This window comes from Cercospora kikuchii (assembly GCF_019650295.1).
Source record: "Cercospora kikuchii DNA, contig_00005, whole genome shotgun sequence".
In the NCBI taxonomy this organism is placed as follows: domain Eukaryota; kingdom Fungi; phylum Ascomycota; class Dothideomycetes; order Mycosphaerellales; family Mycosphaerellaceae; genus Cercospora; species Cercospora kikuchii.
This window is the reverse complement of record NW_025408586.1, coordinates 163948-185877: the sequence shown is the minus strand read 5'-3', so window position 1 is coordinate 185877 and position 21930 is coordinate 163948. Positions and strand designations below refer to the sequence as shown.

At 52.9% G+C, this 21930-nt stretch overlaps 9 protein-coding genes across 9 annotated transcripts; 5 read left to right on the top strand and 4 right to left on the bottom strand.

Annotated features, from left to right (window-relative positions):
• Nucleotides 1–527: 527 nt before the first annotated feature.
• CKM354_000786700 (uncharacterized protein) lies at nt 528–1646 on the bottom strand (the record flags this gene model as incomplete). Its single annotated transcript, XM_044803228.1, has 2 exons — nt 528–1053; nt 1105–1646. The coding sequence occupies 2 exons, from the start codon at nt 1644–1646 to the stop codon at nt 528–530; spliced, it is 1068 nt and encodes a 355-aa protein (XP_044659163.1).
• Nucleotides 1647–2275: 629 nt separating this feature from the next.
• Nucleotides 2276–3512, top strand: CKM354_000786600 (uncharacterized protein; the record flags this gene model as incomplete). The annotated part of the gene is made up of 2 exons (XM_044803227.1): nt 2276–3397; nt 3480–3512. 2 exons carry the CDS (start codon nt 2276–2278, stop codon nt 3510–3512), a joined length of 1155 nt encoding a protein of 384 aa, XP_044659162.1.
• Nucleotides 3513–3524: 12 nt separating this feature from the next.
• Nucleotides 3525–4910, bottom strand: CKM354_000786500 (uncharacterized protein; the record flags this gene model as incomplete). Its single annotated transcript, XM_044803226.1, has 1 exon — nt 3525–4910. One exon carries the CDS (start codon nt 4908–4910, stop codon nt 3525–3527), a length of 1386 nt encoding a protein of 461 aa, XP_044659161.1.
• A 1255-nt stretch (nt 4911–6165) lies between these two features.
• CKM354_000786400 (uncharacterized protein) lies at nt 6166–7881 on the bottom strand (the record flags this gene model as incomplete). The annotated part of the gene is made up of 1 exon (XM_044803225.1): nt 6166–7881. One exon carries the CDS (start codon nt 7879–7881, stop codon nt 6166–6168), a length of 1716 nt encoding a protein of 571 aa, XP_044659160.1.
• Nucleotides 7882–8161: 280 nt separating this feature from the next.
• CKM354_000786300 (uncharacterized protein) lies at nt 8162–9460 on the top strand (the record flags this gene model as incomplete). Its single annotated transcript, XM_044803224.1, has 1 exon — nt 8162–9460. The coding sequence occupies one exon, from the start codon at nt 8162–8164 to the stop codon at nt 9458–9460; it is 1299 nt and encodes a 432-aa protein (XP_044659159.1).
• A 1943-nt stretch (nt 9461–11403) lies between these two features.
• CKM354_000786200 (uncharacterized protein) lies at nt 11404–11975 on the top strand (the record flags this gene model as incomplete). The annotated part of the gene is made up of 3 exons (XM_044803223.1): nt 11404–11436; nt 11500–11591; nt 11660–11975. The coding sequence occupies 3 exons, from the start codon at nt 11404–11406 to the stop codon at nt 11973–11975; spliced, it is 441 nt and encodes a 146-aa protein (XP_044659158.1).
• Nucleotides 11976–14518: 2543 nt separating this feature from the next.
• CKM354_000786100 (uncharacterized protein) lies at nt 14519–16165 on the top strand (the record flags this gene model as incomplete). Its single annotated transcript, XM_044803222.1, has 5 exons — nt 14519–14759; nt 14821–14934; nt 14997–15129; nt 15179–16035; nt 16128–16165. 5 exons carry the CDS (start codon nt 14519–14521, stop codon nt 16163–16165), a joined length of 1383 nt encoding a protein of 460 aa, XP_044659157.1.
• A 1159-nt stretch (nt 16166–17324) lies between these two features.
• CKM354_000786000 (uncharacterized protein) lies at nt 17325–19289 on the top strand (the record flags this gene model as incomplete). The annotated part of the gene is made up of 2 exons (XM_044803221.1): nt 17325–17576; nt 17637–19289. The coding sequence occupies 2 exons, from the start codon at nt 17325–17327 to the stop codon at nt 19287–19289; spliced, it is 1905 nt and encodes a 634-aa protein (XP_044659156.1).
• A 635-nt stretch (nt 19290–19924) lies between these two features.
• Nucleotides 19925–20962, bottom strand: CKM354_000785900 (uncharacterized protein; the record flags this gene model as incomplete). Its single annotated transcript, XM_044803220.1, has 1 exon — nt 19925–20962. The coding sequence occupies one exon, from the start codon at nt 20960–20962 to the stop codon at nt 19925–19927; it is 1038 nt and encodes a 345-aa protein (XP_044659155.1).
• Nucleotides 20963–21930: the final 968 nt, after the last annotated feature.

Genomic DNA, 21930 nt, shown 5'->3' with positions numbered 1-21930 from the left:
TGCGCTGCATCGCCGTCTTACCGAGAACGTTGTCATTCTTGGCACAGTTGAACCTGAAACACGCCAAAACTGCCAGGAGGTCGTAGTTTCATATTAGCTTCTGGATCACATGAGCACATAAGAGCGTCACATGCACATGTGCGCGCTCATCAAAGAGTCACAGTGCAGCGACGAAAGCTCCCATATCACAGTGCACCTCGTATTGCTGGACGAAACTGCGCACCCAGGCACAAGTGGCATCGCTCTTCATTCATCGTATGTCACGTATCTGCATTAGCGCTCTTGGTATCATTGAGTTCTAACATCCCGCGGAATCCCTCTAACCAGTGCGCCGCCTCGCTATGCAATCGAATTCATCGGCCTCGAGGCCTTGACATCTCCAGCGCGGTGGGCATTTACAATCCCACGGCCATGATAGCACCGCCGAAGCAACGTCGTATTTCCATCCAGTCGACCTCTCTGGGATAGCCCAAGCCAGCGTGAGGCTGTACCCATTCGCTCCAACCAATCTTCAATCGCGGATGTAGTCAGACGCCCATGGTGAAGTCGTGCTCAATGCCGGGAGTCACGGAAGCCATGAACTTGAGGAAGACGACGAGGTACTGATCGACACGGATAGCCGGGACTTCCTCTTCCATGGTACCATCCAGCATCTCCCACTCGGCGTCACCGTCCTTGGACTTTGGTGAAGATGACTTGTCCTTGATGTCGAGCTTGGTGGTCTGGTCAACCAGTCCCTCCATGCCGGCCGAAGATGGCTTCTCTCCTTGCTTCATCTTCTCGATGCGGAGCTTGAGTGCTGCGTCGGCACGATCCAGCAAGACCTTCATAACGCTTGCATGTTTGCATGGGTGCACTGAGGCGGTCTTGATCGGCGGGTCTGTGAAGGTGAAGTCCTCGAGGGTGACCGTCTTGTCCTTGTAGTCTCCCACAATGTCTTCCATCATGGCGAGTGGCTGAAGTGGCTGGAGGCTTGAGTTGTAGCCTTGTAGGTACAGACGTGGAGTGCGGTAGTATGGCGTGTATGTGATGTAGAGGGTGTAGGTGCGCAAGCTGCACTGTCCGTTAGCACGAATCGCCTTCAGCGCATCAGAATCAACTCACGTATCCTCGCCGTTCTTGTTCCCGGCACCGACGTCGCGAATGATGGCCTCCTCATCGTCCTCATCGTCCATGTCTGGAATCTCCTCCTCGTCGATGTCCTCGCCAAGCTTTCCATCATCGTCAACGGTCTTAACGTCCTTGACAAGCTCTGCACTCTTGGCCTTCTCTCTGCTGCTGTCGCCACCGGCCTTGAGCCAGCCATCGTCTTCGCCGCTGACCTCTTCACCCGTCTCTTTCAACATGTCGAGGACCAGCTGGTCTTCGCTGTCCTTACCGGCGAAGTCGTCGGCCTTGATGCGCTTGCGACATGGCACACCGCGAGTGACGAGATACTGCTTTCCAGCCGGGAAGTAGGGGACGCGCTGAGCTGGCGAGGCGGCATCGGCCCAGCTCCAGCTTGGGAACTTGTGGACGAGAAAGTCGCCAGCGGCCTGGAACTCTTCTGGAGTGATTTGGCCAGTGCTGCGAAAGTCGGAGTTGTGGTTGATCGGTGCGAAGCGATCGCGCAGCGGATCGATGAAGCTGTGGATGAGGTTCTGCATGGTTGCGACTAAAGAATGGACCCGTCAGTCGCTATCGTTGCTGCCGATCGGCGTTGAGTGGTCGACGAGGACGCAGCAGACAAGTGGCAAGCTTGCTGCGCTGATGATGAATGGCAACACTGGCGTTCCTGGCACTCTCGCAACCGGTATGGTGCGAAGTGCGAGATCAGCAAGATTGTTGTTGTCGCCGTCAAAGCGACTCGGAGCAACGTGAATAGGCACGAGGCAACCGCGACTGGCGACATGACCCCGCGCTAAACCCAACTCGCGCGTGACCTCATCACCGGCGCGCCTCAGGCCCCCACGCGTTTCTGCCTCTGCCTCCTGGCCGACATTGCGTGCTCTGCATCAAACATTGTACGAACACGACAAATTCGTTGCGTTCTCGTCTCCATGCATCGTTGCTGAGCAATACACCTCTGACATCGCGATGGAGCTCACGGTCGCGTGCAGACGCAATACATGATCTGCCCGTGGATTCATCTCACCAGTCGTCAATGGAGGAGACGTCGTTGTGACGCTCATCCAGCAGATAAAGTCTCATTTCACAGTAGCAGGACTGAATTTTGCAGGAAAACTTGTTCTCGTCTCAGAGCCGCGAGCCTCGTCGCAGCTACGATCCGGTTCAAATGGCTTCGATCCCAGTCCTAGATCTGTCCTGGGCGAACGACCCAGATCGGAAACCGAAATTACTGGACCAGCTTAGAGCAGCGCTTTTCGAAGTCGGTTTCCTTTATATCGTCAACCACGGCGTGGACTCCAATATCATCGAAGCCCTCACAGATCGACTATCCAACTTGTTTGCATTGCCGGATGAGCAAAAGGCCGCCTTGAGCAAGCTCAACAGTCCACATTTCCTCGGCTACAGTGGCTTTGCAGAAGAAATCACTCTTGGGAAGCAGGATTTGAGAGAACAATTTGATTTCGCCACCGAGCTGCCGGTCGTGTATGATGAACTCAGAGATACCGCAGTCACGGACGGTGCACTCGGTCAGCGCGACTTTACGAAGCTCTACTGGCGATTGAGAGGTCCCAACCAGTGGCCACTGGAGAATTCTGTTCCCGGTTTCAGAACCGCCTTGACGCATTATCACGACGCGGTGCAAGAGCTGTCCTACCGATTTGTGCATTTGGTGGAAGAGGCAGTCGGTATTCCCACTGCCACATTCGACCATTTCTTTGGTCGCCACAGCCAGAGTGCCTCAGCTGAAGCCCACTCCCATTTGCGGGAATTTTTGCCTCCCCAGCATCGCATCAAGCTGCTACGCTATCCACCTTCTGTGGACGATACTTCGACTGGGCAAGGCGCAGGCGCTCACAAGGACTCATCTGGTTGGCTCACCTTTCTCTACCAGGTGGGCGAAGAGCCTGGGTTGGAAGTTATGTCGGCCTCTGGTGACTGGTTGCCGGCATTTCCCATCCCTGACAGCTTCGTCGTCAACTTTGGCAATGCGTTTGACGCTGCAACAGAGGGCGCGGTCAAAGCCACCATACATCGCGTGATTAGTCCTGGACCCAACAGCAACGTGCGGTACTCGATACCGTTCTTCCAAGGACTACCACTTGACATGACGGTTTCCGAAGTGAGGAGCTATATCCCAGACGACGTCAAGCGCCGAAGGAAAGAGTCTGGTACATGGCATGACGAAATCTCCAGCTTTCTCGACCCCAGATGGGACAGCCTTGGTGATAGTCAGCTGCGTAAATGGATTCGGTCGCACAGAGATGTTGGCCTTAAATGGTATGGAAAGGTAAGAATGATTGCATCGCTGTTGCCAGCAACGACACGATGTGCTTGATAAGGAATACACTACTAAATACACTTGGTTCTAGGAAGTCGTGGACTACTACGAAGCAGCCGGATAGTCATATTGGGTATCATATCCACCAATGTGGCTGGCCTTCCGGAACAGAAGGCGCGGTCGGTGAGTCGCGCTTGCGAGCCTGCTCCATGTGTCCCCACAAAGCGCCTTTGACATTCTTCAGCACCTGATTCTCGCGCTCTAGCTCTTCTCGTTCTTTCTCGAGCCACTTGATGCGAAGGTCCTTGTCAGCAACGGCGTCCTCCTCAAGAGAAAGTCGTTCGGCCATGGCGCGAAGCTTGAACGTCAACTCCTTGTTCCTGGTCTGATCACCATTTTGCATGGAGTCAAGTTCAGCTTTCAGTGCACAAGTCTCGTCATGCTTCAAGCCGTTGGATACTCGGAGCAGCTGGGCTTCTCCTCGAACAAGCTGGAGTTCGGTCTTGGTTCTTGCCACCTCAGCCTCGGCGGCTTTGACACGGCTTTGCTCGCTCACAAGCAATTCGGCCTTGTATCGTAATTGAAGCTCGACTGCTTTGAGCTGCTTCCGGAGACGATAGCATTCGACTTGCCAGTCAGTGACGACGTCACCGGAGCCTTGGAAAGTGATGACCGAAGCAGCTTCTGATTGATGTTTGCGACGCATTGCATTGGGCACGCAAGAGAAATCTGGTAGATTTGCGACATCCATTGCAGTCACCTGCGGTACGAAATCCAGAGCGTGAATTGCAATAGGCGAGACTGGCCTTATATTTTCGTCTGCATCGGAGTATAGGGAACTTGCTGAGCTCTCCAGCCCGGAACCAGAAGGCGAACAAGGAATCGGAGCACTGGATGATGGCGTACGGCTGTGCCCTCGCGAGAAGGCCGTCGATGGCAATTCGTGAATTTGTCGCAAACTTCGTTGCAGTTCGCTGTGCTCCTCCGCCTCGTCTGTGGGAATGGCGCAGAGCTCGGAGTAATCTGTGAGCATGCTGTCGTGCTTGCTCGTCGTGGCACTCGTGAACTTTACTATTGATGACTTCGCAGAGTCCGGCCGGTATTCGGGTCGTGAACGAGGCCTGATCTCCGGTCGAGGTACTTCACAAATTGTCGTCCTTGTGACAACAGTTCTGGGATGCATCGGCTCAAGCGGTTCTTCGCGCTCAGATACCATGCTTAGCTTATGAGGATCGTGTTGGGGACGTTGTGGCAATGGATCCCATCGAATGTCGCGAACTCCGCCACCGACAGGCTGGGCGGCCATGGTCCGACGATTCAACGACTTGGTTTTCCTGCTGTCGGCTTTCTTGCTGCGAAGGCGGTTTTCGTCTTCCGAATCGAAACTCTTGCGATGCAGTAAGAGCCTGCTCAATCTTGATTTGGCCTTCTTCACAGTAGGTGTCGGCGATGGAGTACTGCTGTCGCCATGGTCGCGTCTTGGCTGGCTAGCAGTGAGACCCAGAGATATTGGTCGCGGCATTCTGTCTACTTAAATGAAAGTCTGGGTGGAATGATCGAATTGAAGTAAGAATATAAAAACGACGTTGAACACGAAAGAATGAAGATTGAATATGCACGTATCCGGACGGCTTTTTCACTCTCACCAAGCTAAAGAACCGCGTCTGCAAAGGACGACACCGCTTCTTTATCACGACGGAGCTGCTTCTCGTGGCGTTCGACGCCAGAGATCTGCGCCCGTTTCACATACCGGATCCGACAGCGTGGTTGCTATAGGGTCCGCTATACCCTCCCGAGAGAAAGCATAAAAGCTCTCTGCCTCAAAGTGTCTTCTCACAGAACTTCTCCGACAGCTGTCTTGAGTTCAGAGCAGGAGATTACAGAAGGATGCCGCGGACAGGAGTCATTTTGTGTCTGCTTTGGAACATGGCGAGTTGAAGTCGGTGTGCTTAATCCTGCCGGATCTGCTGCCGTCGAACGTTCGGACACTCACGCTGAACCTTGTTTTGCTTTGGCGCACTGTCTGCAAGTCATTGTACTGCCACTTCTGCGCTATTCCATCTTGAAGCTCTTGAAGAAGACGTTGAAATGCAATTGTGTCTCATCACGATGATTCTGTCACATCTTTGCAGAAACAGATTCTCGGACACGTGAGAATGGAGGTTTCAAAGATGTTGACAAATGCCATTATTGACCACCATGGTTAGGGCTTTGTTTGCATGTTCGGCGAGGAATTAATCTTTTCTGTGAAGTCAGGTAAGTTCCCGCAGCAGGTTTGGATGATTTGTATTGATGCTTCTCAGGGTAGAAGCTGGATCTCAGCCGCCTTTCAGGCAGCACGTCTTTGCTAATGACAGCCGTCGGCGACTGTACGGCATGTCGCATAAAGCTATGCATACGATGCCTCATCTGTTCGAGGCAGCACCGCTGAAAAGGACCAGACGCTGCCGGTGGCGTGCTTGTGGCTCTCATCGCACGATTAGCATGACGTTGGTGAGCGATTGTTGGCGTTCCAAGACGGATGGTATACGAGGCCACGGGCATAAAACACTCTCGGCTCGCTGTTTTTGGCCGGCTCTCAGCCGTCTCCGTGACCTGTGAAAGTCAGTATCCAATCTGGCCGGAAGACGCGTCCTTCTTTGCTCTGAGTCGCGTGACAGCATCTAAGCACTTGCGCCAGACAATCTGATTGAACCTGAGAACGAAAGGCACGCGGAGCTGAACGACTTTTGCTGGTCTCGTAAGGATCTTAAACTCTTTTCCACGCTGTTGATACATTACATCCTGAACACACCGAACTTGGTCTCCTTCTTTTCCACTGAACCAGTCATAGCAGCCTGCAATCCCATACCAAGCACTCTTCGTGTATGGCTTGGTGGAATCACCCCATCATCCCATAGCCTCGCGGTACTAAAGGTAACTTCACTCTCCCTTTCAATACGCGCTTTCAGTTCCGGATCGACCTTTTTCCCCACTGCTGCCATGACAGAACTCAATTGCTCGGCGCCCATGACACTGGTTTTTGCCGATGGCCAACTCCACAAGAACCGAGGAGAATATGCTCTTCCGCACATGCCATAATTCCCTGCACCAGCGGATGACCCAACGAGAACTGTGAACTTGGGTACTTGCGCGCAGGCGACTGCTGTAACTAGCTTCGCACCATTCTTGGCGATGCCCCCTTTCTCTGCGTCTTGTCCTACCATGAAACCTGAGATGTTTTGGAGGAAGATCAGAGGGATGTTTCTTTGACTGCAGAGTTGGATGAAATGTGCGCCTTTCAGACTTGATTCGCTGAAGAGGATTCCGTTGTTGGCAATGATGCCTACTGGGTGTCCGTAGATGGAGGCGAAGCCTGTGAGGAGTGTTGTGCCGTATGAAGGCTTGAACTCAGAGAACTCAGATCCATCGACAATACGAGCGATGACTTCGTGCATGTTGATGGATTGCTTGAGGTTCGTGCCTACGATGCCACCGAGTTCTTCAGGGTCGTACAGAGGTTCGGTCCAGTTCTCTTTCCGAGATGGGTTGCCGCTCTTGGGATAGTTCAGGTTGGCGATACTTCTCCGCGCGAGCACGATTGCGTGTGCATCGTCTTCAGCAAGGTAGTCTGTCACGCCAGACACCTCGGAGTGAAGCTTGCCACCTCCCAGATCCTCAGCGCTGACTTCTTCACCTGTCGCGGCTTTCACGAGAGGTGGACCAGCCAGGAAGATTGTGCCTTGCTCTTTCACGATGATGCTCTCGTCAGACATGCTGGGCACGTAGGCACCACCAGCGGTACACGAGCCCATGACCACACTGATCTGCGGTATTCCGAGGGATGACATGTTCGCTTGATTGAAGAAGAAGCGGCCGAAGTGGTCTCTATCCGGGAAGACGTCTGCTTGATGTGGTAAATTGGCACCACCAGAGTCTACGAGGTACACGCATGGGAGGCGATTTTGTTGTGCGATCTCTTGTGCTCGGAGGTGCTTCTTGATTGTGATGGGGTAGTAAGATCCACCTTTGACTGTGCTGTCGTTGGCGAGGATCATGCACTGCACGCCTTCGATTGTCCCAATGCCTGTGACTATTCCTCCTGCAGGTACATCCTCGCCTGGGTACAGCTCATGTCCGGCCAACGCGCTCAGCTCCAGGAAGCTCGACCCGGGATCGACGAGAGCAGTTATACGATCTCTGACCAGCAGCTTTCCTCTCTCAACGTGCTTTTGCCTGGACTTCTCTGGCCCTCCCTTCGATGCCTTCTCGTGTAGAGCTGTCAGCTTGGACATGTACTCGCCCATCGCTGCGGCGTTCTCTTGGAAGCCATTGCTGCTCGTATCAACGGCGGTTTGTACTATCGATAGCTGAGCCGCCTGGTGAGGGCTTGTGTATGTCGAGGCCCGCTGTCGTTGCTGATTTACCAGGCATTGGGCGGGGCGGAGAGCGTGTCGGCGGGAGACGTGTTGCAGGGAGCGGGCAAGGGCTCGTGGGGGCATGAGGGCGGCCATGGCGGAGGCGGTCTCACATGCTGCGAGGATGGCAGCGGCTTTAGGAGTTTCTTATACGACGGAGATTTTGTTCGTCGTCCAGTCTTGCCATGCACTCGGATCCGTTGTGCTGGGCAAAGCATCCGCGGCGAGCAAGCTGTGTCTTGAGCCGAGGGACGCGCATATCGCCGGCTCAGCAGCAGGGTTCATGAGATCAGATCGCTCTCCACACTTTCTCCAGATGAACTGCTGCTAATCGCGCGTCTTGTTTCACTCCTATTCCATCTTCACAAACACCATCATGCCTCCCACAACAGCCCTCCGGACGGCAGTACTGCAGTGCACTCGTCCAGCAACGCGAACAGCCTCCAAGTCCCTCGTCGCCACCCAATGGCAACGGCATGCCTCGACACGGAAACATCCCAAGGGATTTCAGCCACCCACGACCGCCGAGCTAGAAGAACTACGGGAACGAACAATTGAGTTCGTACGACGAGAGATCCCTCAAGACCTGGCACAGGCCACCGATCACAACAACGAATTTCCGAACGAGCTCTGGAAGAAGTTTGGTGAAGCTGGCTTCCTCGGCATCACAGCCGACGAGGACTATGGCGGCCTCGCATTGGGCTACCAAGCTCACTGTATTGTCTTGGAAGAGTTGAGCAGAGCATCTGGCAGCATTGGTCTCTCTTACGCAGCGCACTCACAGCTGTGCGTAAACCAATTCCAACTGCATGCCAACGACGAGCAGAAAGCACAATGGCTTCCCGGCCTGCTATCGGGAGAGAAGATTGGTGCCCTTGCCATGTCAGAACACACAGCAGGCAGTGATGTCGTCAGCATGAAGATGACTGCGAAAAAGGTCGATGGCGGGTACCAATTGAATGGCAGCAAGATGTGGATTACAAACGGACCTGATGCACATGTGATCATCGTTTATGCAAAGACGGAACCTGATGCACGGAGCAAGGGCATCACAGTTTTCCTGGTCGATACCACCACACCAGGCTTCAGCGTGGCAAGAAAACTGGACAAGCTCGGCATGAGAGGGTCAAATACGGGAGAGCTGCTGTTCGACAACGTCTTCGTGCCCGACTCAGCTGTGGTGGGACCTCTGAACAGAGGAGTCAAGGTGCTGATGGAAGGTCTCGATCTCGAGCGATTAGTCCTGTCTGCTGGTCCTCTCGGTCTCATGAAAGCTGCACTGGATGTGACATTGCCCTATGTTCACGAACGGAAACAATTTGGCGAGCCGCTTGCTCACAACCAGTTCATTCAAGGTAAACTGGCGGACATGTACACCAAGTATAGGGCAAGTTCGGCTTTCACTTACTCTGTCGCTCGAGCGATTGATGAGAGTTTTGAGGATCCAGACATCAAGACTCAAGATTGCGCTGGCGCAATTCTTTATGCTGCCGAGAGAGCGACTGAATGCGGTATGGACGCGATACAGTGCTTGGGTGGCATGGGATATATGAATGAGATGGCTGCTGGGCGGATAATGCGTGATGCGAAGTTGTATGAGATTGGTGCTGGCACGAGCGAAGTGAGAAGGATGGTGCTAGGGAGAGCATTCAATAAGGAATACGGGACACGGTAGCTGACGCAGAAAATGACACAACTTGCTGAGTTGAAATCTTCCGGCCTGTTAATGACCCGTTGCGTCACGCCAACGATCTTGAGAGAGGGACAGTATTGCAGCGGATTACTGTGTCAAAAACGCGCCGATCTGCTCGCGCCAAACATCCTCAATGTCAGCTCAGCCTCCTCGCATCCCTTCCAGCAGGAAGAAGACTCTTCTCTGCAACGCCCCCCAGATCATTCGTTGGAGAGAGAGGCACGCACAAGTCTGCGCATCTTCCGCAGCATGTCTCCGTCATATGAGAACATGCAACATAGGTACCGAATCAAGCCTTTTTGGACCGCTTAATGCGAGAAGACTCGACCATTTCGCCGCGATCGATGCCGAAACCAATTGGATCCAGTTCAAGCAAGCGCAGCTCAGAAGAGGTCGGATGTCGGTGAAGCCCGCCGCAGGCCATCTACAACACGGAATGGACGACTGCAACGACGTTCAAACCTTCGAAGGGCTCTTTCACTTTCTACTCGAGATCCGCGAAATAATAGATCGTGGCTCCGTTCCAAGCAAGGAGACCTTTGCTAAATGCTTTGCAAGATCTTTCATCAAATTGCAAAGAAGTACCACGGAAGTAAGCAACTCGTTCGGCCATATTTGGCCTCTACTCCAGCTTCTCATGGTCAAGGATGATACCGACGCGGGCGGGCCAGTAACGATTCTTCTCAATCTACTAAAATACGGTGGAATTGCGTGGTCTAGCATACGAACAAGCTTTCACAGCCGCACACGGCTCGTTGAAACTCCATCCATATCTGACGATCGTGTACGCTGCAGAATGTCGTTTACTAGCGGCGAAGAGAAGCTGACTGATTCCAAGGCTGGCGTCATGTCACTGGCAGGTATCGATGTGGCAAGTGCATGCCGCCACAGATTGTACATCGTTTAGTCAGCACCTGGTTAACGCTGAGCTTCCTACAGAATGTCCCATTTTCTGACCGTGAGTGAGATGAAACCACGAGCAGCGAAGACTTCTTGCTACTGAGAGCCTTGGACTGGCAATACTGGATCAACAGATCTGATAACGCACCGCATCACGCTGCCCGAGCTAAAGGAGCGAGACCGACGCGCCTTTGACATGCTGGAAACAGTGGAACTCCAGAAAGGACCCGACAAGACGGAGCTCGCTTTGCCATCCACTTGATCTGTGAGCCTTTTGGATGATGAAGGACGTCATCCATCTTGCACTCTCAGTCGCACCGTTGTCCTACTGCTTGTGATATCTGCTGCTTTCCTCACCTCCTGATTGATCATACAATACTCCTGCCGCCAGGAAGAGGACGGTCGTTGCAGGTTTACGACTCGCGGTTTGGACTGAAGACCAGACTGTAGACTCGACTGTTCTCTGGACTGTCAGGCTGCGAATTGCAATTCAGAATGAATCGTTGCCCGAATCCCCAACTGGAGATTGTATTGCAGTATCGACTAGACTGTACACCAGAGTGTATGGTAGACTCTGAGCCTGTGCATTAGACTTCGGGATGGGTTTGGTCCAAATTGTGTCTTGAATCTCTGTCAGGCTTTTGACATGCTTAGAGGTCGACATCCAACTTAAAATCTGCTGCGCATGTTGCACTTACTTTTCTGGCCACTCTGTAGAGCGAACAATGTTCTAGACTCTCTACCGCTAGGCCGTTTGCGGAGATTGTCCTCGCCATTTATGCAGACTATACACACGTGGAATCGCACGAACTCCACGTGGCTGTCGGCCTCACCGAGACCCACCTACAGAAACAATCCAGGTTTACCTCGCGCAAAAGGCTGCACCGGCAGCCGACATCACTTGCGCCGGGCGTCCGTGGCGGCAATGTATAAAGCTGGACCAATCCGTTCGACCCTGTCGCATCCGCTCTCGTGGCAACAAGCCTTGCGCTTGCACGATATCTTCTACCTATACGAACAGAAGTATGAGTGGTCCTAAGGTAATTACCGATCTCAACGTAAGTCAACTTGAACTCTCACACTTGTCCTTACGGCCAACATGGAAACCTAATCTCTTTTAGTTCCACGTCCTCGACGATGATGACTTTGTACCGAACCAAGTGACTGAAGCTTATGGCGGTTCTCCTGACTTGATGAAAGGTCACGGTGGCTCGTACGTGTCTTTTCCGAACTTGCCCTCTCTTCCGTGCCCTGAATCTCTACATAGCTCACGAACCTTAGGTACAGCTACCTGTCAGTCACCGCAGGAAAAGAGTACGCTCGGGCGTTGACAGGAATTGTTCTCGAAATTACCAGCAGCGCGCGACAAGGTCTCACAGATGTCGCCAAGGGATGTGGTGGCGATTGTGTGTACCTTGAGGAATTTCGTGACGAGAACGATCGAACGAAAATTCAAGAGATTTCTATTGTTCGCTCCGATACTGAACTGAATGAAGACGACTTCCGTATGCGTGGATTTAGTGGCTGGACTGGAGATGTGTGCCGTGGTCGAGGGGGCGACTACGTCCATGTAGCATGGAAGACTTGTTCGGTCTAGCAGTTGCTTGTTCAGTGTGTATGTGCACACAGACGTGTAGCCTGCAGCCGTCACAGGAAGCTGGGATTAGCTCCTTCTCACGATGTCCATAAGTCACACCATTGTATATTTCCAGGCCCTGTCCCCTGTAGCAGCTCTTCAAAGGCATTTCGTAGCAGGCAGTATGTCGTTTCAAAGTGTGCTGGACTTTGAAGAGGATCGTGGAGCAAAGCGGGCGCTGTACCTCCTCGCTATGATAATAAGACCTAGGACCACAGTATTGAATCATTCGACTTCGCGGGAGTAGCAGAGACCGAAAGGGTAACGATCCTGCTGCCTCGAGCAATCAAAGAGAAGGCTGTGACATCTCTGTAGGAAGTCCGAGTGAGAGGCTTCCTGGCTAGATATCATGGAACATCCAACGTCCGTGGACCGAGATTCCAATTCAAACAGGCTTGACAATTTAGGATGACTGCTGAATGTTGAAAGCGAAGTCTATAGCCTGGACTCGGACCTGAAACAAGGCCTTGAACATCGAGAGCTACTGGAGCGACGAATCCAGTCCAGCAGATGTCGCCAGTGCTGTACAGAAGACACACTTAGATCAGCGAGGACTGTCGACCCACATCGTGATAATCCACGAAGTCTCAGCTGTCACATAGCAAGCAGTACTATGATTTCACATCACTTACCCTCTCGATGGTGTTCTGAGGCACTTCTTATCCTTAGCACATTTCAGCGAAGGCATACCTACTCTTGCTTGTTACATAACCCTTTTTCTATACCCTCTAATTCTTTTTGCAAGTGAGGCCACATTGGCCAACCGAGTCCAAGACGGAAGTAAATGTTATCTTTTCGCTAAAACCAACGACTAGGCCCAACGTACACTCTGTGCTCGTCAAGGCAGCTGAGCACCGAAGTCGCGCACTGATTCCTTTGCATGTGAGTCAAACGCAGTGTGACTGGACTTCTCACCCGCATGAATCCCATCACCCCAGCTTGCAGACGCACCCAATCCACCTTATCAGTCTGGTGGTCTACCCACGCTTCCGCGTAGGCCAAACGCTGCTGCATGTCTTGGCGCGTCTCGCGTAACAGGATATCGCTCCGTACCAGGATCTGCTCTGCGAGAAGCTTCCCATCTCGGCAACCCGTTTATGCTCCAAAACCACCGATATGTCAAACTCTGCGACTGCGCTCAAGCGGTGAGCTATACCCAAGAGCGTGCTGTTCGTTGTGCATGCACGCAAGGCTCGCTGCAGCTCTTGATCTGTTCCCACGTTAACACCAATCGACTTAATAGTGTTTTGTCCCGAAATGTCGTTGTCAGTTTTGTCGTAGTCTTGGTGTCATTGCAGATACCTTGATTCTCCTCCATTTGCAGGCATTTGCGGAATAGCAGCGACGAGAGCTACGCTCGTACCTGCAGTGAGAGGCTCGAGTGCGATATCCATGACACGTATGCCTCGAGCCAAGTTTGGCCAAACATGGCCAACCCAAGTGGACAAATCCATATCCATGCTTGAGGATCTAATGCACCAGATCTGGTCTCCTCCATCAATCGGAGAAAGTGGAGGACTGTCCGTTCTGGAGCGATGCTGATCAGGGTGCTGGCTATAGTTCCGGTCCACTGTGCTGCAAAAATCCAGCGATAGGCCCGAAGAAGCAAGCACGCCAGCGATGCATCAACATGACTTGCGTCCGGTCATTCTTAGACGAACTTTAACATACGAAGACAATGGCTTGGCCGCGGAATGTCTTCCATTCTCAGAACTCTTGCTACACGTGCTCTTGACAGCAGGTCGTTTGCCAAGCCCCAGGTCCACCTCGTGATGGCGGAACGGGTCCTTGCCCGATCCAACAGTCTGCTTTTGTGGAACACTCCTGGCCTTCGAGAGATGCAAAGGCTGGTAAGAGTGCTGGCAAGAGACGCAAGAACGGTCTTCACCGAAATTGTTAGCGTTGAGGGAATTGCAGCGGTGTCGATGTTTTCTGCTTCTACGACTGCAACGACCAAGCTGCATACCGCCATGCGTTCATCTAACACAACTGGCTCTGAGGGTTTTCCTCAGTTGCGATAGCGAATGCTTGCACCAGCAGGATGGTCTGCCAAGTTCGCATTAGTAGTGTACCATAGTAGAGTAGGGGACCATGAGCCCGAACTGACCCAAGTTGCCAGTGCCAACCAGTGACCTACATCTTGTGATGTTGATGGTGGATTAATGATCAGAAGAATAGCAGTGGAGCTCCACCCCAGTGCAGTTACGAGTAGGACTGCCATCCGACGTCTGGTGGCTCTGAACTTCTTCGCGTCCTCAACCCCATGCTTGCATGCATTTGCAGTTGTTTGGGTTGCACGACAGGCGGTGGCGGGTGTCGTCAGCCCGACGGGCAAGCGGTTCCGATCCGCTCAACCACCACGCAAGACGGGGCGATTGTCAGCAGGTCTCTGTGCGGGATGTGGACGGTATCATGGGTGCAATGTCCAAAAGCAGGATTGAAGATGCTCCTCAGCGCAATATCTAGCTCAGATCGCCTACGCATCATCTGCGAATGCAATCATCATGCCTCGTACATGGCCCGCCGTCGCCCTGCTGGCCACTGCAGAGCTTGGCGATGCTACACTGTGCAGCGCCAGGCTTTTCCTGACTGAGCAAGCCCTCTGTCGCCAATACTACGCTCGCTACGATCTCGCCGTCCCTGCTCTCGATGGACGAGTCGATGAACAGCATTGCAAACTCGATGTCATCCAAGCGGAACTCTCGATGATGTTGGGCGTATTCGAGGCGATCACATTCCTTGTTGGTGAGAAATGCACCATGCCATGGAGGCTGAAGAGTGTGTCATTAATCACAATACGAGGCAGGTCTTCTCGCCATGCCGCTGACAACCTGTCTGGCGCCCACGATAGGGTTGCGAAAGGTCATGGCGGTCAATGTGTTGATGATGTGCCTTGGCGCCCTGTACTGTAGCATCGTAGGTTCGTCAAGCCAGCCTACATTGCTCGTACCTCCTACTGCGCGGTTGCTGACACAATAACAGCATTGCTCCCCGCAACTTTTGATATACGTCTCATCTGGCTAACAGGCTTCTTCGAGCTAATAGGAGGCGGCACACCTTCCCGCAACGCTCTGCTCTACATTCACCTAGCCGAACAGACCTCATCAGATGCTCTGTACGTTCACCATTATCATCATTCCATGACCAAACTAATATCTCATTAGAAGCGAAACTTTGTATCGACTAAGTGCGCTGATCATTCTGATGAGCTTTGCTGGAACATCTCTCGGAGCTTTGTTGCTGTCTATCAATGTCTGGCTCCTATGTTCGCTTGGCGTAGGCTTCTGTGCCCTAGGACTTCTCATCGTTCCTTTTCTACAGCCTCGCGCTTGGCTGGACGATTCTGCTGTGTCAGCTACCACGCCATTGATTCAGACTGCCGTGCCTTATGTCCTGCATTCGGCACCTGTTGTGGAAGCCGCAAAGCCTCGAGCCTGGGAAGAAGCATCAGACTGGGCGCTGGACAGCAGCCAGGTCGAAGGCTACCGCTCTGAAAGCGTTTTGAGCTCTCTGCTCCAGAATCGCGTGACGCTGATTACCATGCTCATGTACATGTGCAACGAAACAGCAATCTACATTCGAGTAGCCTTCCCACAGTGGGCTTCGAAGGTGTTCGCATGGACACTAGCAGAGGTCAATGCCGTGACCGCGTTCCAAATTCTGGTCAATGGCTTCGTGTTGCTTTTACTACCATTGCTGACCAAAAGGCTTCTGCTACCATGCCTGTCGTCGCAACGCATGGTCGATCACTTGGTGATACAATCCAGCCTGTTGTGCAACACTATTGGCCTCGTCTTGATCAGCATTGCCCCAAATCGGTGGCTGTATATCATGGCGCTGGGATTGTACAGCTTGGGTGCCGCCCTTCCGGACTCACTGCGCTCAATTATGACGAGCTCTCTGCACGACCAAAGTCAACTACAAAAGGTCTACACCGGCATTGGCATGGTCGAGGCAGTGGCCGGCCTTGCTGGGACTACTATATGGAGCACTACCTTTGCTGCTGGGCTACAGTATGGCGGTACATCACTGGGTGGTCTCTGCTTTGTTGCAGCAGCAGGGCTCTTTGCATTTTCTTTGCACATGACCAGTGTGCTGAAAATCTAACTGTAGGGAAATCGGCAATTGTTGGTTGCGTACCAGAGCCTTGAGCGAGCCTTGTCGGCCTACTAGAGATAGATATGAATGTGTTAAGACATGATAGACATACAAACCAGGAGAATTAGTCGGTTTCATCAAGCTAGCAAAGAAACAGTCAACCGTCCCATGGGCACATTTATGCCACGGCCTACAAACGACGGTATCACTGCATCGCCAACTATGATACTTTACTCAGCCGCAGATGCATTGGCAGCTCATGCTGCCACGGGCCCAGACAGGGATGGAAACGTGCGCCCTCCGTACCACGATTCAAAGCTCAGAGCAACGCGAGTGTGACGCTTTGATCCTGCAAGTCGGAGAAGATATTGCACAGTCTGATAGCACCAGAGTTAGCCCGGCTTGCAGGTCTCGGCCATCACGAGTCCAAGACGACCTCGATGCCGTTGTCTTATTTGAGCCCCAGATGCATTTTCTGATGTGCGCATGATGTACATTCTGTGTGAAATTCAAGCTGAGAGCTCTATGCACGTTCCATCCTTCGCACGCGAGAGGGAATTCTTCTGCCACGCCAAACCCCATTGCTCAGTCGCGAGGTCTGCAACGCCGTTCGTTTGACGTGGAAAGGGGCTTGCTGCTCCTGTACAGCTTCCTCACAGCCGGACAGAAGATGGCGAGGAGCCACTATGAATAGAAAAGTGTCCGTAGCTCAAGACTGCAGAGAGCAGTGGCTACTGGGTCGAAGCTCCCAAGGCGAGCAAGCCCATCAGCACTGCTTGCTCAGCCTCATGCCGTGTAACCCCTTTGCAGCACTGCCAGAAGGCGGAGCTGAAGAAGCAGATCGCTCGACAGCAGACGACAGACGACCACAGCTGGGCTGATTTATGTGGCGGCGGGTGAGTTAATCCAAAGAAAGATCGTGTATTGTGTTATCTGCTTGTATGCACAAGATTTATGATAACATGAGCGCAGAAGTGCTCACGTCGTTGTCCGTGACGGATTGCAACATTCGCATTGTGCGAGACCCGATCGTGCGTTTACATTTCTTTGACGATTGATCACACTCCGGCCCAACGGTTGACTCTGATGGATGAGGATCTATCTGGTCAATTGCTCCAGCCTTACGAAAGGCCGTTTGCCCGCGTTGGCATGTCCCCTGACGAAGATGAAAGCAGTGTGAACAAAACAGAACGAGAGCTGCAAGACCAAGACATGCAGGAAGCATCTGATCTTCATAAAGATGGGGATCGGGCGGATACAGGTCTTCCACCTGGCTGGCCGCAAGGACCTCGAATACTAGCAAAGGACATGGTAGATCTCACTCTTTCGATCTCAACAGACATTCTGCTTCTTGTGATTTCTGCCGCTTTCTTGGTCTTCGGCCTCGTCGTGCTATGCTACAATGGGCAAGAAGTTGATCAACATCGCACGATCGCAGACGCCCTGCAAGTCGCAGGAGATTTGGTTGGTCGGCCGAGCAGCAAATTTATCTTGAGAAGTCCTGTTAGCACTGACAATGACTAGGGCGGAACTGTTTTACCAATACTGTTCGCAGCAACCGTCGGCCGATGCATTCGCTCACTCATGCTTTGGCGACTCGAACGTGGTGAAACACTTGGCACTCTCGACATGCTCGCTGGCAGTACAACTGTTGGTGGCGCACTCTCCACTCAGATTATGCTGCGCACTCCGAGTATCGCCGGCGTTGCCCTTCTCATTATATGGTTGATGTCTCCACTGGGAAGTCAAGCTTCTCTTCGCGTGAAAGGTCACGGGTCAAGGGAATTTGTTGAGAGCAGAGAGGTTTCATACGCGACATTGAACCAGACCTTCGTTCAGTGGCAAACTGACGACAGGGGCAACGCTGATAGCGTAGCCAAGGGCCTCTTTAACGCAGCTCTATTAGGTCCGCGGGTCGTCAAAACTGCATCTGTCGATACCTGGAACAATGTGAAGATCCCGGCACTGGAGAGGCTCGACGAAGGTGAAAGCGGCACGTGGGTTGACGTACCCTCAGACGTCGAGTACTCCTCGTTAGTTGGTATTCCAGTGTCAGTTCTCGCCCAAAACTGGACTCATAACTTCGTCGCAGAGACTTCATATCTGCACGTCATTTGCTTCCAGCTACGCAATGGAACTCTTCCGGACAACTTCCTAGAGAACGCGACCCTGAGAAAGCAAGACCAGTTGCAAGACCTCCTGGTTTCCAACACCACGAAATGGTGGGCAGTGCGTAATTCTTTCGAAACGTACATTCTCACCAACAGCTCAGAGGGATACGACGAGTGTCGACACGACAGTAGCAATCCCGACCTGCCCCCAAGGACGTTTGGTTATAGCTCCCAAGGCCCGAGCGGAGTGCAATTTGGAGCGCTGTGTTCGCTTCAAACGACCTATGTCGAAGTTGAGGTGGAGTGCCGCAGTAACGACTGTAGAGTCCCGAGGATGAGAAGATCTATATTGGATAATTTTCCCCCCGCATGGACTGTGCTTGACGGTCTTCGTCACGAGAGTCCACATTGCGGCTTTTGGACCCAGTTCAGTCGACTGTTCGTCAACACCATCCCGGAAGTTAGCTGGTCAACCTCAACGCCTTTGCAGCAGTATACGCTCAATCCTCTCGCGCCTTTGTTGCCAGGGCTCACTACGGAGATATCAACGATGGACCTTGGCGAGTTCTCACTGCGACTCGAACAATTGTTCAACTCGTTGCTCTTCATCTGTGCGGGACCATACGCTATCGCGAATGGCCTGGATCGAGACGTTAGCAAAGAGGACACCTACATGAAGAGGTTCAGGTCACAGCGCAAGTCTACCACTACCAAGTCTTGGAAAAGGGTTAGAACTATTTCTTGTCAGCAACAGTGGCTTGCAGCTCTTTTGCTTGCTTCTTCAGTGCTTATCGGGTCAAGCCTGTTGTCAATACTCCTGCGCATGCGGCGAAGGATGCCGGAAGTGGCTCTCATCTGCTCAACAATAACTCGTGATAGCCGCTACCTCGCCACCGGAGGATCAGGGTCGTTTATGGATAGCCGGGAGCGTTCGAGGTTAGTCAAAGATACAAGGGTGAAATTTGGTGATGTGGCCCCTTCGGAGTCGACTGGTAGACTCACAATCGGGATTGTAGAAGATGGTCATACTGTGGCCAGTCCGCAGAAAGGCAGATTGTATGAGTAGTCTGGGTTTCGAGATGCGATCTGTGGCCTCCATCGAGAACTTAGCAACAATTTCACAGACACGCAGTGTCGCTTTCCTACCACAATTAGTTGATCGCCTGGTCCTTTCCTCAAAGCTTGCAGTTCCCCCGACTTGTTGTCTGCTCGCAAACTGACACAATCTGTCGATCCTGTGGGCGGGCAAGACTTTGGTCTGCTGGGATTGCAGCGCTTGCGGTGCGGAAAGTGCTGCACAGAAGACAAGGGTAGGTACAGATTGGGTCGACGAAATGGTGGCCGCTTCTTCCATCAAGCCAGTTTATGTTCCGAGGTCGGTTTCTGAGTCTGTACCATCCTGTCCGCAGATCTTGCTCCGTGTTGGTCTGCCATGCGACTGGATGGGCCCGAGAAGGAATAACGCAGAAGTGAGAAGGCACGAGACGAAAATTTGGAATCTGAACAAGCGCCAGTTCTGGATCTCCACGGCCTGTATTGAGGGTATGCCGGCGTTCGACCTGGGCGAGGACGAAGATCAGACTGACCCGCTCATATCTGGTCTCTAGCAGCAAGCATTCATACGTGTGGTCGTGGAGTTTCTGCAGAGCGTCGTTGTATGATTCGTGGTGCTGAGTCTCGGCGAGATAGTCGACATGCGCTTCAGTAATTACCACTACTCTCGCCATCAATCTCCGACCATGCGAACGCTTCACTCTTGCTCCATCGCTGCCCGTTCTGCCATTCCCAACTGCAGTCCTCCCTTAAGGCGTTGAACCCATCTCCCGCGTAGTCTCTTCTCTCTGATTCAGGCAGAACCCTCCACTGTTGACGCTCCATATCACATCCCACAGGCTCAGCCGGGACTTCCTCCCAAAGTTGTCTCGTTTGGATCTTTACCCGTGGCATCGCCGCAGTCCATCCGCGCAGCTGACTGTGCTGATCTTGCACCCACTCCCTTTCTCTCATGGTCGCTGTGGCATCATGATTTGCATTGAGCGTGCCACCTGCCGACGGCTGCAGGTCTTTTCCAAGTGGGAAATACATGACACTCGCCCAACATCCTCTCGCGATCCTTCCTTCCACCAGGTCCCAGAGCATCCCAATCGTTACGTGCACATTGTTGGAGTCCTGGTGTGCCCAACCATGTTCCACATCGACGGCTCCTCGAGAGCCGGATCGAACCTCCCAGTTGCCGGTTTCCGGATCTACAGAGACACAAGATGCTGCAACCCATTCGTGCCACCAGTCCAGGCGGCAAATTGGAGGTTGAGAGACAAGCATGTTGCGCCATGAAGCTTCCCGGCGGCGAAAGGCACTGCTGTTTTGTGCCCATGGAAGGAGGGAGAGGTGGCTGGAGGAAGACATTTGACCCCGTTCGAGTCTGGACATCACCTCTGCTTCATTTTCATTGTCCTCTTCGTGCGGAGATGGTGGCGGCGCGAGTATGGGACTGAAATGCGAGGAGAGGACCGGATTGATTCTGATATCGTCGTGATCAGACTCTGTGGGTGAGAAGAAGAGATTCTCTTGAAGACGCTGGGAGGCTGAGATGGTCTCGTTCCACGACAGGCAGACCCGCTGGCAGGATAAAAGAACTTGCGTCGAGGCATGTTCGAGGAAGATGCTAACGAGCTCCGGGATTGAGAAGAAGCGGTCGCATGCTTCAAACGCTTGTTCGGTCTCTGATGCTGGGGCCATGGTGGCCGTCGAGGCTGGATTTGTTCGGTGTTACAGAGATGAATGATGGTGATCTTGAAGCAGAGTAAGAGCGACTTTACAAAGTATGGGTGTTGGAGGTGCGGTGTCGAAGGATCGCTCCAGCTGCTTTGCAGCCTGGAAATGTGGGTCGGTCTTGATGATCTCAGGCACCGAGCGGAACTGTGTGCCGAAGACTCTACGCGTTGATTCAGCAGCACATGTCGAACGAATCCGTCAACGACGCTGGAGCAGCTGCAGCGAGGACCAGATCTGCAGTGCTACGACAATCGCTAGGCCACCTCGCAAGCATACAGAGCAGCCCGAGGCAGTGGCGTTCCATAAGCGGGGATGCTCCGAGCGGCCGAATTGCCGTTCGAATATGCAAGTTGGCGAGGAGCATCTGTTGCTTCAGTCTGTTCAAGGAAGAGGGAGCTGATGTTGACCGCCTGAGTGGCACTCGCCGGTCGAACAAGACCCATATTTCCAAGCTTCGGGCAAAGCTTCTTCGAGGTTCCATTACACAGGCAGCATGCGATTCATCAAGGCGCAATTGCGGCTTCCTCGTCCTTCCAGAGGTCTGGCGCAGTGCTTCCGGTCCACAGGATCTCCATGCGTCGGCGCTCCAGTCGCCGCGAATGAGGGTCTTGCGACGAGACAGTTCGCGAGCGGTCTTGAGAGCCTTTCATTAGCTAGAGTAACGATACGACCGACAGAGAACTGTCATGGGGCCATGAGATGCATGTTATCTCTAGAACTGCCATGCCCGCGAAGGAAAAGCGAGTCCTCCCAGTTCCGTCGCGTCTCTGCTATTGCGTAGTAGGACTATGTCGTCGCTACCTGCTACCTCTATATTGTCCGGTAGAGAGTGTCCCTTTAGGTACGTAGCGTATAGCGTATCTTGTCGTCCTCGCGTTCGCTACTATCCTCTCTCTCTCTTTCTCTTCTTATTATAATATATACTATATAGT